The sequence below is a fragment of the Lupinus angustifolius genome, chromosome LG07, assembly GCF_001865875.1.
Source record: "Lupinus angustifolius cultivar Tanjil chromosome LG07, LupAngTanjil_v1.0, whole genome shotgun sequence".
NCBI classification, from domain to species: domain Eukaryota; kingdom Viridiplantae; phylum Streptophyta; class Magnoliopsida; order Fabales; family Fabaceae; genus Lupinus; species Lupinus angustifolius.
This window is the reverse complement of record NC_032015.1, coordinates 2,533,415-2,546,280: the sequence shown is the minus strand read 5'-3', so window position 1 is coordinate 2,546,280 and position 12,866 is coordinate 2,533,415. Positions and strand designations below refer to the sequence as shown.

At 31.9% G+C, this 12,866-nt stretch overlaps 3 protein-coding genes across 3 annotated transcripts; 1 reads left to right on the top strand and 2 right to left on the bottom strand.

Moving 5' to 3' along the window:
• LOC109351729 lies at positions 1,286–2,917 on the bottom strand. Its single transcript, XM_019593304.1, has 2 exons — positions 2,710–2,917; positions 1,286–1,857 (listed from the first exon to the last, which is right to left on the bottom strand). Exons 1-2 carry the CDS (start codon positions 2,837–2,839, stop codon positions 1,469–1,471), a joined length of 519 nt encoding a protein of 172 aa, XP_019448849.1. The 5' UTR covers positions 2,840–2,917; the 3' UTR covers positions 1,286–1,468.
• Positions 8,522–9,440, bottom strand: LOC109351726. The gene has a single exon (XM_019593301.1). The coding sequence runs from the start codon at positions 9,341–9,343 to the stop codon at positions 8,660–8,662; it is 684 nt and encodes a 227-aa protein (XP_019448846.1). The 5' UTR covers positions 9,344–9,440; the 3' UTR covers positions 8,522–8,659.
• Positions 11,467–12,188, top strand: LOC109353004. The gene has a single exon (XM_019595190.1). The coding sequence runs from the start codon at positions 11,568–11,570 to the stop codon at positions 12,153–12,155; it is 588 nt and encodes a 195-aa protein (XP_019450735.1). The 5' UTR covers positions 11,467–11,567; the 3' UTR covers positions 12,156–12,188.

Genomic DNA, 12,866 nt, shown 5'->3' with positions numbered 1-12,866 from the left:
AAAAAACTTGGTCAATCCCATAAAATTTTAGACATTAGATATCACTAATTTGTGTGTGTTTATATCCATTAGTAATCTTTTTATCTTGAAATATAATAGTTGCTAGTAGTTGAGGATATATTGTAGCATTACATTTTGATACATGAACTAGTATTAATTTATACACAAAACAGAATTTACAGTTTTCTGTGTGCCAAATTTACAATATTCCCAATACCACTCTTTCATCAAGATATGGATATTACTATTCAAATTGGAAATGTGAACAGTGGTGGTCTACATGCTACCCTTTTGAAGTGGGGTGGACATCTATTGTCTTATAAAAGTGTACCATTATTTATAATTGGTTAAAAAAATATTTAATCTTTAATTTTTTAATTTAAATACATTTTTTTCAACTAATTACAAGCTGTGCCACATGGAGTGACACACTTTGTGGTATAGCAAATATATTCCAAGTAAAGTGTTGCTTATCAAACACCACTTTTTTCTTCTTTGGTCCTTTCGAACAATCCTAAACCAGCCCCTAAGTCTTGCTACTCCATTTTCATCATATCATAATCATATATGCTATTCCATTTACATGCTCTAATTAAAAGTTGCATTTTTGTCCTATACTTTGGTCTTTCTGCTCTATCATAACTCACAAAGATCTTAATCTTTTTGGGGGCCCTTTCTATCTTCAATTGTTTGTACATATGTAGAAAATATATATACATAATGTTGATGTTGACCACCGGTTGATATATATGACTGTGGTCCCTATCACATGTGCTATCTCCTCCTTAGAAGAAGTTTCTGAAAGTATAATGCACTTAGACTGAAACTTAAATATGAGGAGGTTAAATATATGTAGGGACATGCTATATTTAATGGGATATGTGATTGCTGATTAAGAAATAAAAAACTCAGTTTTATTATATAAAAAGGAGTGGGGATTCACTTACTCCAAAATTTATTCTTCATTCTAACCATCAATTATATGAATATCTAATGGTTTAGATCTATCTACTAATTCAAATCATTAGATTTCCCTATAATTAATGGTCAAGATGTCTTGGAGTAAGTAGATTCCCTATGAAAAATAAAGAGTACTACTTATTAAAAGGATGTATTTGTTTTTTTAATTAAAACATACTATTCCTTTGTTAAAATATACATAGTGGGGATGGATTCATAGTTAGTGAAACATAATTATTAATATCAATTCTTAAACATGACAGAATTATTACATCATACACAGTTTACATTTGTGTAATAGGAGTAGGACTTAGGAGGGTTAGAGAAATTTCAAACAGCTCTAGAGTCCTATGAATTAGAAACAATACATATAATAATAAGTTGAGAAAGCAGCAACACAGTATTTATATGACAAACTATATACCACTACTATATATGTGGCATTTTTTGAGTACCATATATTTAACCCAAGTGATTATATATTTCACTTGAACACAAGCTCAAGCCATCAAGGTATTCCAATGATGGGAATGAAAGGTACATAGTAGCTGCTTGGTGCCAAACCCCACTCTGGTGGCAAAGGAATGTTCACAGTTTTGGATGAACCTACTTGGGTTGATACCTTACATTTTGTGTTTTTGGGGCATGATTTCATGAAACTAAGAGGAGTAGAGATGGTGTAGCTGTTTTGTTCTTCTTTGTCCTTCACAATTTGGGAAACCTGGTTTTTCCTTGACACAAAAAGCTGATTTTTTCCACCTAGAATGTTTGCCATGCAGTTCACAGAAGATGGTTTTGTGTTGTCTGAGGGAAGGTTAACCTTGAAGGAGCCATCATCTTCTGTTGTTGCCACAGCCAGTTTTTTCACACCATCACACTTCACTGAAACCTTGGTATCTGAAAACATAGGAGAGCTATTATTAAATGAAGGAACCATTTTCATGTTGCTATTTGTCTTCTTAGGGAGTGTTAGATAATAGCAACTAACAACTTATAAGCTAGACTACAAGCTCTTGGTACTACCAAATGTACAATTTCACCTTACTTTTTGAGTAATCAACTAATTATTTTTGGGTTTGTGATTATTCCTTCCAAAAAGTGTCATTTACCAAAATTGAACATGACTTTTGGTCATCCTAAAAATCTGACGGGACCTTACACCATTAGACTAATGTCTGTTAACAAGCTTATTTCCTAATATAAATGGAAGTTACTTGTTGATTTTTCATAAAAAAATAATTTTAGTACATTACAAGCTATGACTTACAAGCTTATGTTATTTTACACTTATCAACAAAGTCTATAAAGTGAGTTGGTTTATCAACATTCTTATATATATATATATATAAAAGGTGATAGGACATGAGGCTTCAATTTAGTGGGGTTTGGAGATGGTAAATATATGTAACTTTGCCCCATAAGTACATAGGTTATTTATAGGATTTGAACTCGTGACCTTATAATCACTAAGCAACAATATTATCGATATATCAAACTCACACTCTTAGAATATATATATACATATATATGTAATATTTATGCACTATCGGTGTGAAAATTTATACACAGTATTCATTTGTATTACTTTTATTTAACTCTAAAGGATGATACACTCACATGGTATAGATCTCTATATATTTATATATATTTCAACTACATTTGGATGAGACATAGTAATAGAAATGAAGATTATGTCAAACTCAAATTAAAAAGCTAGTAAATGAAGAATGAAAGTTATGTATCACAAACCAGATAAGTCGTAGTGTTGATTGCAGTCAACACAGAGTACTTTGCCCTTCACTGTTTGAGATGTTGAGGGGTCAATTTTGGCTAGACCAAGTGCAAAGAAAAGAGCTATGATGACATGAATATATGCCATGAGCTAGCTATGGAAGCAAGCAAAAAAAGACAAGTTTGAATGCCAGAGAAGTTTTCAATAGAAGAAGAGATAACTTTGAAGCTTATAAATAATGGCTGAAGAAGACTCAACATATTTAATGTAAGGGGCCTATAGCTGACATTGGTAGTTGGTATCAATACATTGTAATTAAGATACCTTTGCTACAGTTTATCAGCATAGTATATACATGTTACATTCACAGATATATATATATATATATAACAAGGTCAAATGCAATTTTCTATGAAAATGTTGTTTGTACATAATTCTTTTCTGACAACATTTGATGACCTTTGGTTTTTGGGATGTATTTTTTTAATGAATACATGCTTATGTAAAAAAGGTGAAAAGTAAATACTCTAAGAGACAAATAAATATATATGATGTGAAATATGATACTCAAAGTATGATGCTATATAAATTGTAGAACTCTTTTTCCATTCAGTTTTTAAGTGATTTGAAAGTGATGAGTTTCTTTTTCTTCTTTAGGAAGGGAATTTTGCAAATTTAGTTAGATCTTTATTTGATGAATCAGGCAATTAGATCCTTAAGTGGAACATGTGGTTAGGAATAATAGAACAAACTGTGTTAACTAACACTTATAGAAAAAGGTCAAGGCAACTAGGTAAATTAGGATAATTAAGATCTAGTATATAATGCACAGTTTCTTGCTCTTTAATATAAGTAGTTAAAAATCTCTTCTCTTAACATAGCATCCATGAAAAAAGTAGAAAAGATAGATTTTGAAAATCAAAGTTAGGAACAAATTTCAACGCTATATTGAAAGATTTTGGTGTGGCCTTGTGGGTAACAGCTACAACAGTTAGATATAAATATTAATGAACCGTAAGTGGTAGGTCATGATGCCCTTGCATGTATAAGAGTAGGACACCCCCCACAATAATGACAAGGATTTTCAATTTATGTATGGTAATAAAAAGCAATAATATAAACATTCATCACTTGTCAATTAATGGGGTCACCTATTGTATACAAAATATCTGCATGGGGTAAATCAAATAATTCTTGTTTTGTGTTACTTTCTCAATCTTTCCTTTACCTTAAAATGAATTGGTTTTCACAGTTAAGTGTAGAAACTTGAATCCTATATAGTATATACCATAGTTAAAATAGAAAGTGGTGATCAGTTGTGGGTTCAAGTCAAGGAATCTCATCAATCTCATAAGTATCATACAAAATCACAATCAAACAGTTTTTTTTTTAGAAATACAAGACATCTAAGTCGTATAAGTAAAATAATCTATTCCTTGATAAGAAAAAGAAAAAATGTGAATGCCTGAATGGTGATTGGATTGATGATAAAATAGAATCATGGGTCTCGGCAATTCGATTGATGATGAAGAAATATAATTCTTGGTTCAGTTTGAAAACAACATTACCTAGTCATAATATTATAGTTGTGGTGACCATAGTTGCATGCATCACACCACAATGTGGTGTACTTTGAATCACAATAATCATGCCTCAGAGTAGACCTCATCATATCATATTAACTCACATCAAATTCAAAAATAATTTTATAATCATAAATCTTTTTACATCATAGTGGCCTCAATCCATGTCATAATGACATACAATAACTACGGATATATATCTGTTGTCACACACTTTATGTCATTCCACGTTTCATGGGGTGTGATTGATAAGTTAAAATTTAATTATTAAATATTTTTTTGATCAATCATAAATCTATAATACAAGGAGTGACATAAAATATAAGACAACAAATATGCTCTCAATAACTACAATCTCAAAAGATTGAGTTGACTATTCATAAACCACTAAAGACTAATAATTGAATCCTAGTAAATCATCCCTGAAGAGGAAAGACAACCAAATCATTCTACTTTTCTAAACTGTGTAAACTATTACTGCCACCATTATTTATTTAGGATGGGATCACCTCCCCAACCATGTCCCATTTTCTATCATAAATCAATCACATGTTGATATGTGAATATAAAAATATTTTTTAAAAAAATTTATAAAAAATAGCATTCTGATTGGCTTGATATATGGAATGGGACAGATAATCCCTATCCATTTATTTATATAAAGTTTAACTTGTTTAGTTGAAATTTTGAGTTTGGATGAAGCATATCCATAATAAGATATTTTTTTAACTTGTTCAAGAAAAAACACTTATTGAATATAAAGAAATGTAGAACACCTCTGTTAAGTGAAAAATATTACCATGCTCAAACAGCATGACCAAAATAGATAGAAAAGCATAACCAATTGGCCCTAGATCAGAGAAATTAAAGTCCATAAAGGCATAAACTTTAAAGTTTCAACAATCAGAATCACATGACCTTCAGATTTAATCCATCCGTTTCCACTCCTTTTCACAGAAACGAACTGATATTGTACGACACATTTACACACACACACTATACAGGATGCAGATTCACTTTAACAGTTATAACAATAAACACTTAAACACCAATGCCGTGAACTTTACGTTGGCTTTTGCAAGTCCTCATGATAATAATAACCACTCTTATTCCTAGTCCTCATGCAATTGCAAGAAAATACATTATTTTCATGGTACAACAATGTTGTCTGAGACAAACCTCCACATGCAACAATAAAATAGAAGAAAACTGTGGCCAGCCACTCCCACCGCAACAATATTGAATGAGACAGATAGAGACTTTACAGAATGCATATTAAGGAAGGTATTCTTTTATTGTTGTCACCGAATAATACCATTCAAACGAATGAGGGACCATATAATGAACCAATGGGATTTGACCTTAAAAGAGACAATGTTTCTTCAAATAAAGCATATCAAGTGAATTAATGCACACATGCGTTGCCGTAAAACTTCAGAGATATAAACTTGAGGTTTAGAATATTCTTCTGTAACCACCATCATCCTTTTGTTTACATTTGCAGAATTGGAAATCTCTATTTGCAAACATATGTATTGCTCAGAATGTGCTATTACTACCAGTAATCTTGAATATTTGGTGTTTATTTATTAGTAATTGCAAATAATTTTAGGGCTTAAGTTTTTGGTCTCTAATTAGGGTAGAATTTATAATTTGTTCGTTTTGGATTATTTTGATCCTAATAAAGTTCCTTCTATCTGAAATTTGTCAATAAGTGATGAAGTGACGGGAGATACACCAAGTCAATGTCACTACTATACAATTGATAAAAGGTTATAACATTTCCAAAGGACGACAACATTTTCATTCTTATTTGGGTATCATACATTATTTTATAATTTATTACAACTCCTCATGAAATAAGAATAGCATCTAATTTTTCTCACAATGACAAACATCATTCTTATTCTTATTTGGGTTTCATAACATTTACCTTTTTCTACACCATTTACCTTTCTCCTCACTTTCTTTTGGTTAAGAACAAAAGTCAGGAAATAAGAATAACACAGTGAAGAACAGAATAAGAATATTCTTATTCCGTTAAGAATAATCAATGTGGTTGCTCTTAGTACACAATAAGAGCACACTCCTCAGCAGGGACCACAGACAAATCCCGGCCTATCTGTTTAACAGTTAAAGTGCGTATACACTTAGACTCATCCCACAAAGCCACATCCATTAAACCTTGCTCGTTTAGGAAAATGCCAGATAGTAATACATCGGTTCACAATCACATATAGCAACATGTCAGGATCAAGTGTAAAAGAAGAGTAGAACAAACTTTCATCACATGGTAAAAACTAGTATGAATGAAACTAATCTTGGAAAGCCGCCAATAATATAACTCGGCTATAGTTCTGCATAAATACATCAACAAGAATGAATTAAAGAAAGTCAAAGATCCCTACATATACTTCCTTCACCCTAACAGGACTAGACAGTAAATCCAAGCATCATTTTCCTAATTATTTGAAGGAAAAAGGATTTCACCATATGCAGCTTAAGGTTGAGCTGAATACATACATGAAAATCGCCTAACTCAACAAAACCTAGAATATCAGCAACTAATTGCATTTTATCTGTGACACGGCCAAGCCTATTCAATCTTCAACAATGAAGTTTCCATCCTACAAACTATTTAAAAAAGAAACTGAAAATAGGAGGAGATTGGACCAGCAGATATAAGATATGACCTCCTCTAGGAACTTCAAAAGAGTTCCATATCAACAAAAAAATAGATCACAAACTTGTTCCTTTTGAAAGATTGCGAAGATCTTACTATCAGCTAATCAGTAAATATAACTCACTCAAAGGCCAACTGCGAATAGTGAGGCATAAGGAGGCAGATTCAGAGGTGGATTAGTTCCTAGAACATCTTTTATATGCAACTTCATTATTGAAAAGCCAAAGAAAGCGAGATTCTTCTCACAATTGACTAAATTTTGAGCTATCTTGTTTTTTACTTTCTTATGTCCAAGTTCAGATGAGTAAAACAGGAAGAAATAACAGGGGGAAACAAAGATAAACCAATATGCACAACTAAAGTTTCTAGACATCCAGCTCATTTTAGCTCATTTTTCATTCCACCCTTTTTTAATTCATAAGCACAGTATAAAAACCCAAGGGCTGAGGTCTGAATCCAGTTCCTAGCCCATACAATCAGAGCAGCAAAAACTTCTCGTGTCTACCTCTCTCTAGTATATAAGATTGTAAATCAACATAATAGAAAACAAATAAAAACAGAATCATATCAATATCAGCAAAAATGAAAAAATCATAAATGTACTAGAAGCAGGACCATAGAAAACCATGATATCCTAGTTTAATACATAGGTACGCTCACTATTACTTGTTGGATGGAAATAACAGCAAGTAATCAATGCATTAACCAATCTATTTACAAAATTAGGTGAGCAAAATTGTGATACCAGATAAGGAGTAAACTACTCTTTTAATCTTTTATAGCTAACCAAAAAAAGGAAGCCAACTAGACCACAACAACAGAGTTTGATAGAGTGACTTGAAATGTACCAAACTTCTGTATGGATACAATGTTTCCATTTTTGTTGCATGGCTACTCCAAAGGCGACGTACCTGTATTGGGTGAACCAGATACTCGTACTCATGGGTACTTAATTGGTGGGAATTGTATAAAAAAATATGCCATTTTGGGTTGCAAACTTAGGATTTTTCTCTTTTCCCTTCTTACCATGTCATAGTACTGAACTACGTAATTAGCCTCTCATTCTTACATAGTTGGTTTTTAGTATCAACCTCTCATCCTAAGACTCTTGCATCCCCTGCTTGCGCTAACTTCGATAATTTGTACCAAATTATATTGCATAAATGTACCTTAGATTTTAAAAGGTGTCTTATCTCCTACCCATGTAGGGATACGGGCACCATACCTTTATGGATGCAATATAGTGTTTTCCATTCTCATGTGTTATAAGCAGAGAAATAAACTATCTTCTTAACCTCAACAACATGAATCCCATAAATCATCCTAGAACTCATAGTCAATTACCGATTATCATATAGTTCATTTATATAAACTCGAGAAATCATCAGTAATATCTTAGGTGATGTTTGATGCGTGGACAAAACAAGTTTTCATTGGCTCCACTAGAACCCAAATGTTATACTTTTCACTATTTTCTGGTTCTTCAATAGGTCAATGAAGTAAACAGGGTCCGTTGTTAATTAATCTGGGTTAACCAGACCCAAAAAAAAAAACTTCGCGTACCTCTGAGGCAAAGAAAGAAACTTTAAATTGTTAAAGTGATTGAACCCTACAAATTAGGGCAAACAAGCATTTAAAAACTCCACAAAATCAAGACAAATTGAATTGAACAAAGGAAAATAAATCAAACCCTAATTCCAATCAATCAAGGAAACCTATTTGGCGCAAAACAGTATTCCTCACTCGGCGTAAATCCCTTCCCTTGAGCGTCCTCCCAGCCCCTTCCAGCACCGAACACGAAAGCATAGGCGACCGCGCCGAATTCCTCGCCACAATCTCATGCGGCGGCAGCATCTCTTCCTCCTCCTTCTCCTCATCATCATCATCATGCTCGTCAAATTCGCGATGCCTTCTCCGCGCCTTCATCATCGCCTCCGTTAGAATCGGAACGTTCACCGGCGCAGACTGGTGGTGTAACTTGAGAGGTGAAGATGAGATTCGGTCCTGCGAAGGAGGCCTTGGAATGAGGCGCGAAGATGATGAAGAAGAGGAAGATGACGAAGACGATGATGAAATTGAAGCCTTGTGGTTATGGAAAAGCTGCGAACCGTTTCGGAGTTTCGGAGAAGTTTCGTTTTCAGGGAGAGCAGCGAGGATGCCGAAAGAATCGGGAGGGGTGAAAGGGGAACTCTTATTATGGTGGTGGTTGTTGTTGTTATTATTGGGTTCGGCGTTGTGATAGTCATTTGTGAAGAAAACGACGTCGTCTTCGTCAAGCTCTTCCGGTGTGGTGGTGATGGGCGGTGCGCGAGATGAGACGCCGAGGAAGCGTTCGGAGGGAGTGGGTTTTCCGGGTAGGAACCGGTTCGGACCGTTTAGATCCATTCCGGTTCTGAGGATTGATTGGGTGAGTGGTGAGTGGTGAGAGGTGGGGAAGTTATAAGGAATGTATGGGCGAGTGGCTGTGATTTTTCTTTCTTCTTTTATTTATTTATGAGAAAACATTTAACATTTGAGTTTAATTTAATATATATTAGCAAGTCCCTTCTTGTTTAAGAAACCGTCCAACTAAGTCCCAAAATAGGTTACACTGTGTTTGGTTCCAGAGGAAAATTAAATCAAGGAAAGAAAAATGAAAGAATAAAAATGGGTAGAAAATGAAATGGAAAGTTAGTTGTTTGGTTTAGAAGAAAAAAGAAGGAAAGAAAGTTATAAATGTTCTTTCATGTTGTTTGAAAAGTGAAAGGAATGAAAAATAATTATGTGTCAAATTACATAAACACCCCCAAATAAAAATGTCATATTTAAAATGTTATTATTTTTACTACTTTGTTTTTAGTATTATCGTAATTGTTCAACTTTTTGTACCATTTCAATTATCTTAACTTAGATAAAATTATTATATCATGTATTTCACTCAAAAAGACGCAATGGATCTATTTGAAACATTTGTAATAAACTTTGAGTATCTATTTTAAAAATCGTGCAATAAAATAGAAATATTAAACACACTTGAGATAATATCAATGAACAAAAAATATATGACATTCATAACAAAAAATATTTAGTCATCTCCAATTCACATATAAATTATGATGTATCAAATATCCACCACTCCATGTAATTTTCACCTGTAAAGTAAAATGAAACATAACTATTAACCAAACATGTGAAATATCCACCACTCCATGTGACTCTCACATACAACATCACACCTTAATTACATGTAAACTATGAGATTGATGTTTGTTTTTGTGAGGAAAAAATAGAAAATAAATGAAGAAAAGAAAGTGACCAGATAAATGAGGGTATTATAGTATTTCCATGAAAAAAATATTTTCCCATCACTTTTCCACTCACATTTGGGGGAAAAATTTTGGACATGTGCCCCATGTGTTTTTTCTCTCTCTCCTCTTTTACTCTGTGAACCAATGGAAAAGTTATTTTTCTTCATTTTTTCCTTATGCTCCTTTTCATTCCTTCCATTTTCTTCCGCACCAAACACGGCTTTAATAAAAAAATGGAAAATCAGTATATTTTCTCAAGTATAATTATAAACATTATATTGTATTGGTTAGATCAATTGGAAAATTATCCAATAAATCTATATTAACATGGTATTAAAGTTATATAAAACAAATAATTAAATTGGTCAAAAATAAAAAATATTGATCAAATTTATTGTGTTGGTCAAAACTGATTTATGCATGAAATTTTTTATATAAATTAAAATGACTTGTTAATAATTTGAACCTTAAACCTAATATTTTTGTTGTAATATATTCATCATTGAATTTTTTAAATATTGAATTATATATTGTAAATAATAATATTTCTATATGTACCAAAAATATATATTTATATATATAATTTATTGTATTTACTTTTAAAATGACTTTGTAAGAATTTGAATCTTATCCATGTCAAAAACATCTCATGAAGTCCTTTGTTACCTTATTCTGATGAGAGATAAATTATCTATTCTAAATATTTAAATTATGATATGTGTCATACTTAATTATTTTTTATAAAAAAGTTATTTCTAAAGCTAACCAAAACAACATATATGTCATACCTTTACTAACTAAAGGAAATAAATAGTTTCCCGGTATAAATATATATTTTATTTTCTATTTTAATACAAAACATAAAGAATCCTATTTGCAAGATGATTGTTTCACACAATATGGAAAGTAATTGCCACCCTTTATCGAGAGAGGTTTAAATCAATAGTGCAGTCCAACCAATCAAAAGTTAAACCTTTCATATTCATTCTGGTCAACATAGTGACATACAACCATAAAAGGGAAAAGATTTATTGTCTCAAAACATATTTCAAATTTTCTCCAATCATAATAAAATAAAAAATAGAATAATAATAATTTTTTTATTTAAGATGACATATTTTTGTTAGGGTGAAATATTTTGGGATAAGATTTAACCACTGATACAAGCCAATGACATTTGGCATAGAACATACAGAAATTGAGGTACACAATGAATGAAAAGTCAAGTCCCAATTTTTGATTTCCAAGTTCAATTTAAATCACGTGCTTTTCCTCTCCTTATCACTCCTTTACTTTCTTCTCTCTTTCCCACAACATTGAGAATGGGTAAAAAAGAAAAATGGTGTTGGAGCAGTGCCTTAATAGGAGCAGCTTCAGCAATAGCAGCATCAACACTCATCTCAGCAAAACCAAAAGACCCATCTTTTCATCTCATTTCAATCTCTTTCAAGTCCTTCAAACCCAATCTCCCTATTCCTGATGCTGAAGTTATACTCAACATTCATGTCACAAACCCCAACATTGCTCCTATCAAATACTCTGATTCAACCATGTCCATTTTCTATCAAGATTCACTTATAGGAAAAGCTCACCTTGAAGCTGGTTCACAACCTGCACATTCTTGTAAACTCATTCGTCTACCTGCTAGACTCAATGTTTTGCAGTTTGCTCAGCATGCTGCTACCTTTGTTTCTGATGTGGCGAAACGTGAGATGTTGCTTGATGCCACTGTTGATATTGGTGGCACTGCTAAGGTTCTGAGATGGGATCAAAACTTTAAGATACATGTCGATAGCCATATCACTGTTGATCCTATGTGTCTTGATGTTCTTGATCAGGAAAATACTTCAAAACTTCAGCTTTTTACTGGATCTACTTGCCCAATTGGAGATGGGAAATGCATGCATTAGGATTTGAAAATCGGTTGTGCTGAAGTTTTTTTCTTTTCCAAAGAAAAACTTCTATGTAAACATGAGACATTTCAAGACAAATATATTTGATAGTTTTTCATAATATTATTTAAGATTAAATTTAATTATAATTGAAATATTAAAATGTTGTTAGGATGTTATTGATAATCTCTATATGATTTCGTCTCCCTGCACGTTTCTTTGTTGACTTTAGAAATGAGATTTTTTATTTTTATAATTTTTCTCATAAATGTTAATGGGTGTATCAGAAATTGAAATATTTAGCTGAGAAGTGTTTGATTTGATATTCACTTGAAAACTACAATTTGGGTTTGATATTCATCTAAGTCATTAATCAATACTCCATTATAAAAGAAAGTTAACTTAGATGTTGAATGTCACACCATATACCGAATTAAAAAGATACATGTATGGGAATCTGAATTTTATTGAAAGAGAAAATATATATACAAGGGTATGTTTATTATATTATTCATCATTCATTTTTTATCACTTAAAAAAGTATTTAAAATGAATAATGAATAATGTATTGTGTATAAATATTTACGATTAGATGCATAAATATCATACTCTTATTGAAAAAATAGGATAAACAAACATAAACATGAATTTTAATATCATTAGTGAGAAAAGATTTTGTTAATGTAAATAAATTATCTCATTAAGTTCCAATTTAATCCAAATTTGTAA

Excerpts from the sequence above, each read along its gene's own strand:
- LOC109351726 (XM_019593301.1), bottom strand. The coding sequence starts at position 9,343 with ATGGATCTAAACGGTCCGAACCGGTTCCTACCCGGAAAACCCACTCCC.
- LOC109351729 (XM_019593304.1), bottom strand. The coding sequence starts at position 2,839 with ATGGCATATATTCATGTCATCATAGCTCTTTTCTTTGCACTTGGTCTA. Across the intron at positions 1,858-2,709 it reads TCAACACTACGACTTATCTG|ATACCAAGGTTTCAGTGAAG; the intron begins GTTTGTGATACA and ends CTATGTTTTCAG.
- LOC109353004 (XM_019595190.1), top strand. The coding sequence starts at position 11,568 with ATGGGTAAAAAAGAAAAATGGTGTTGGAGCAGTGCCTTAATAGGAGCA.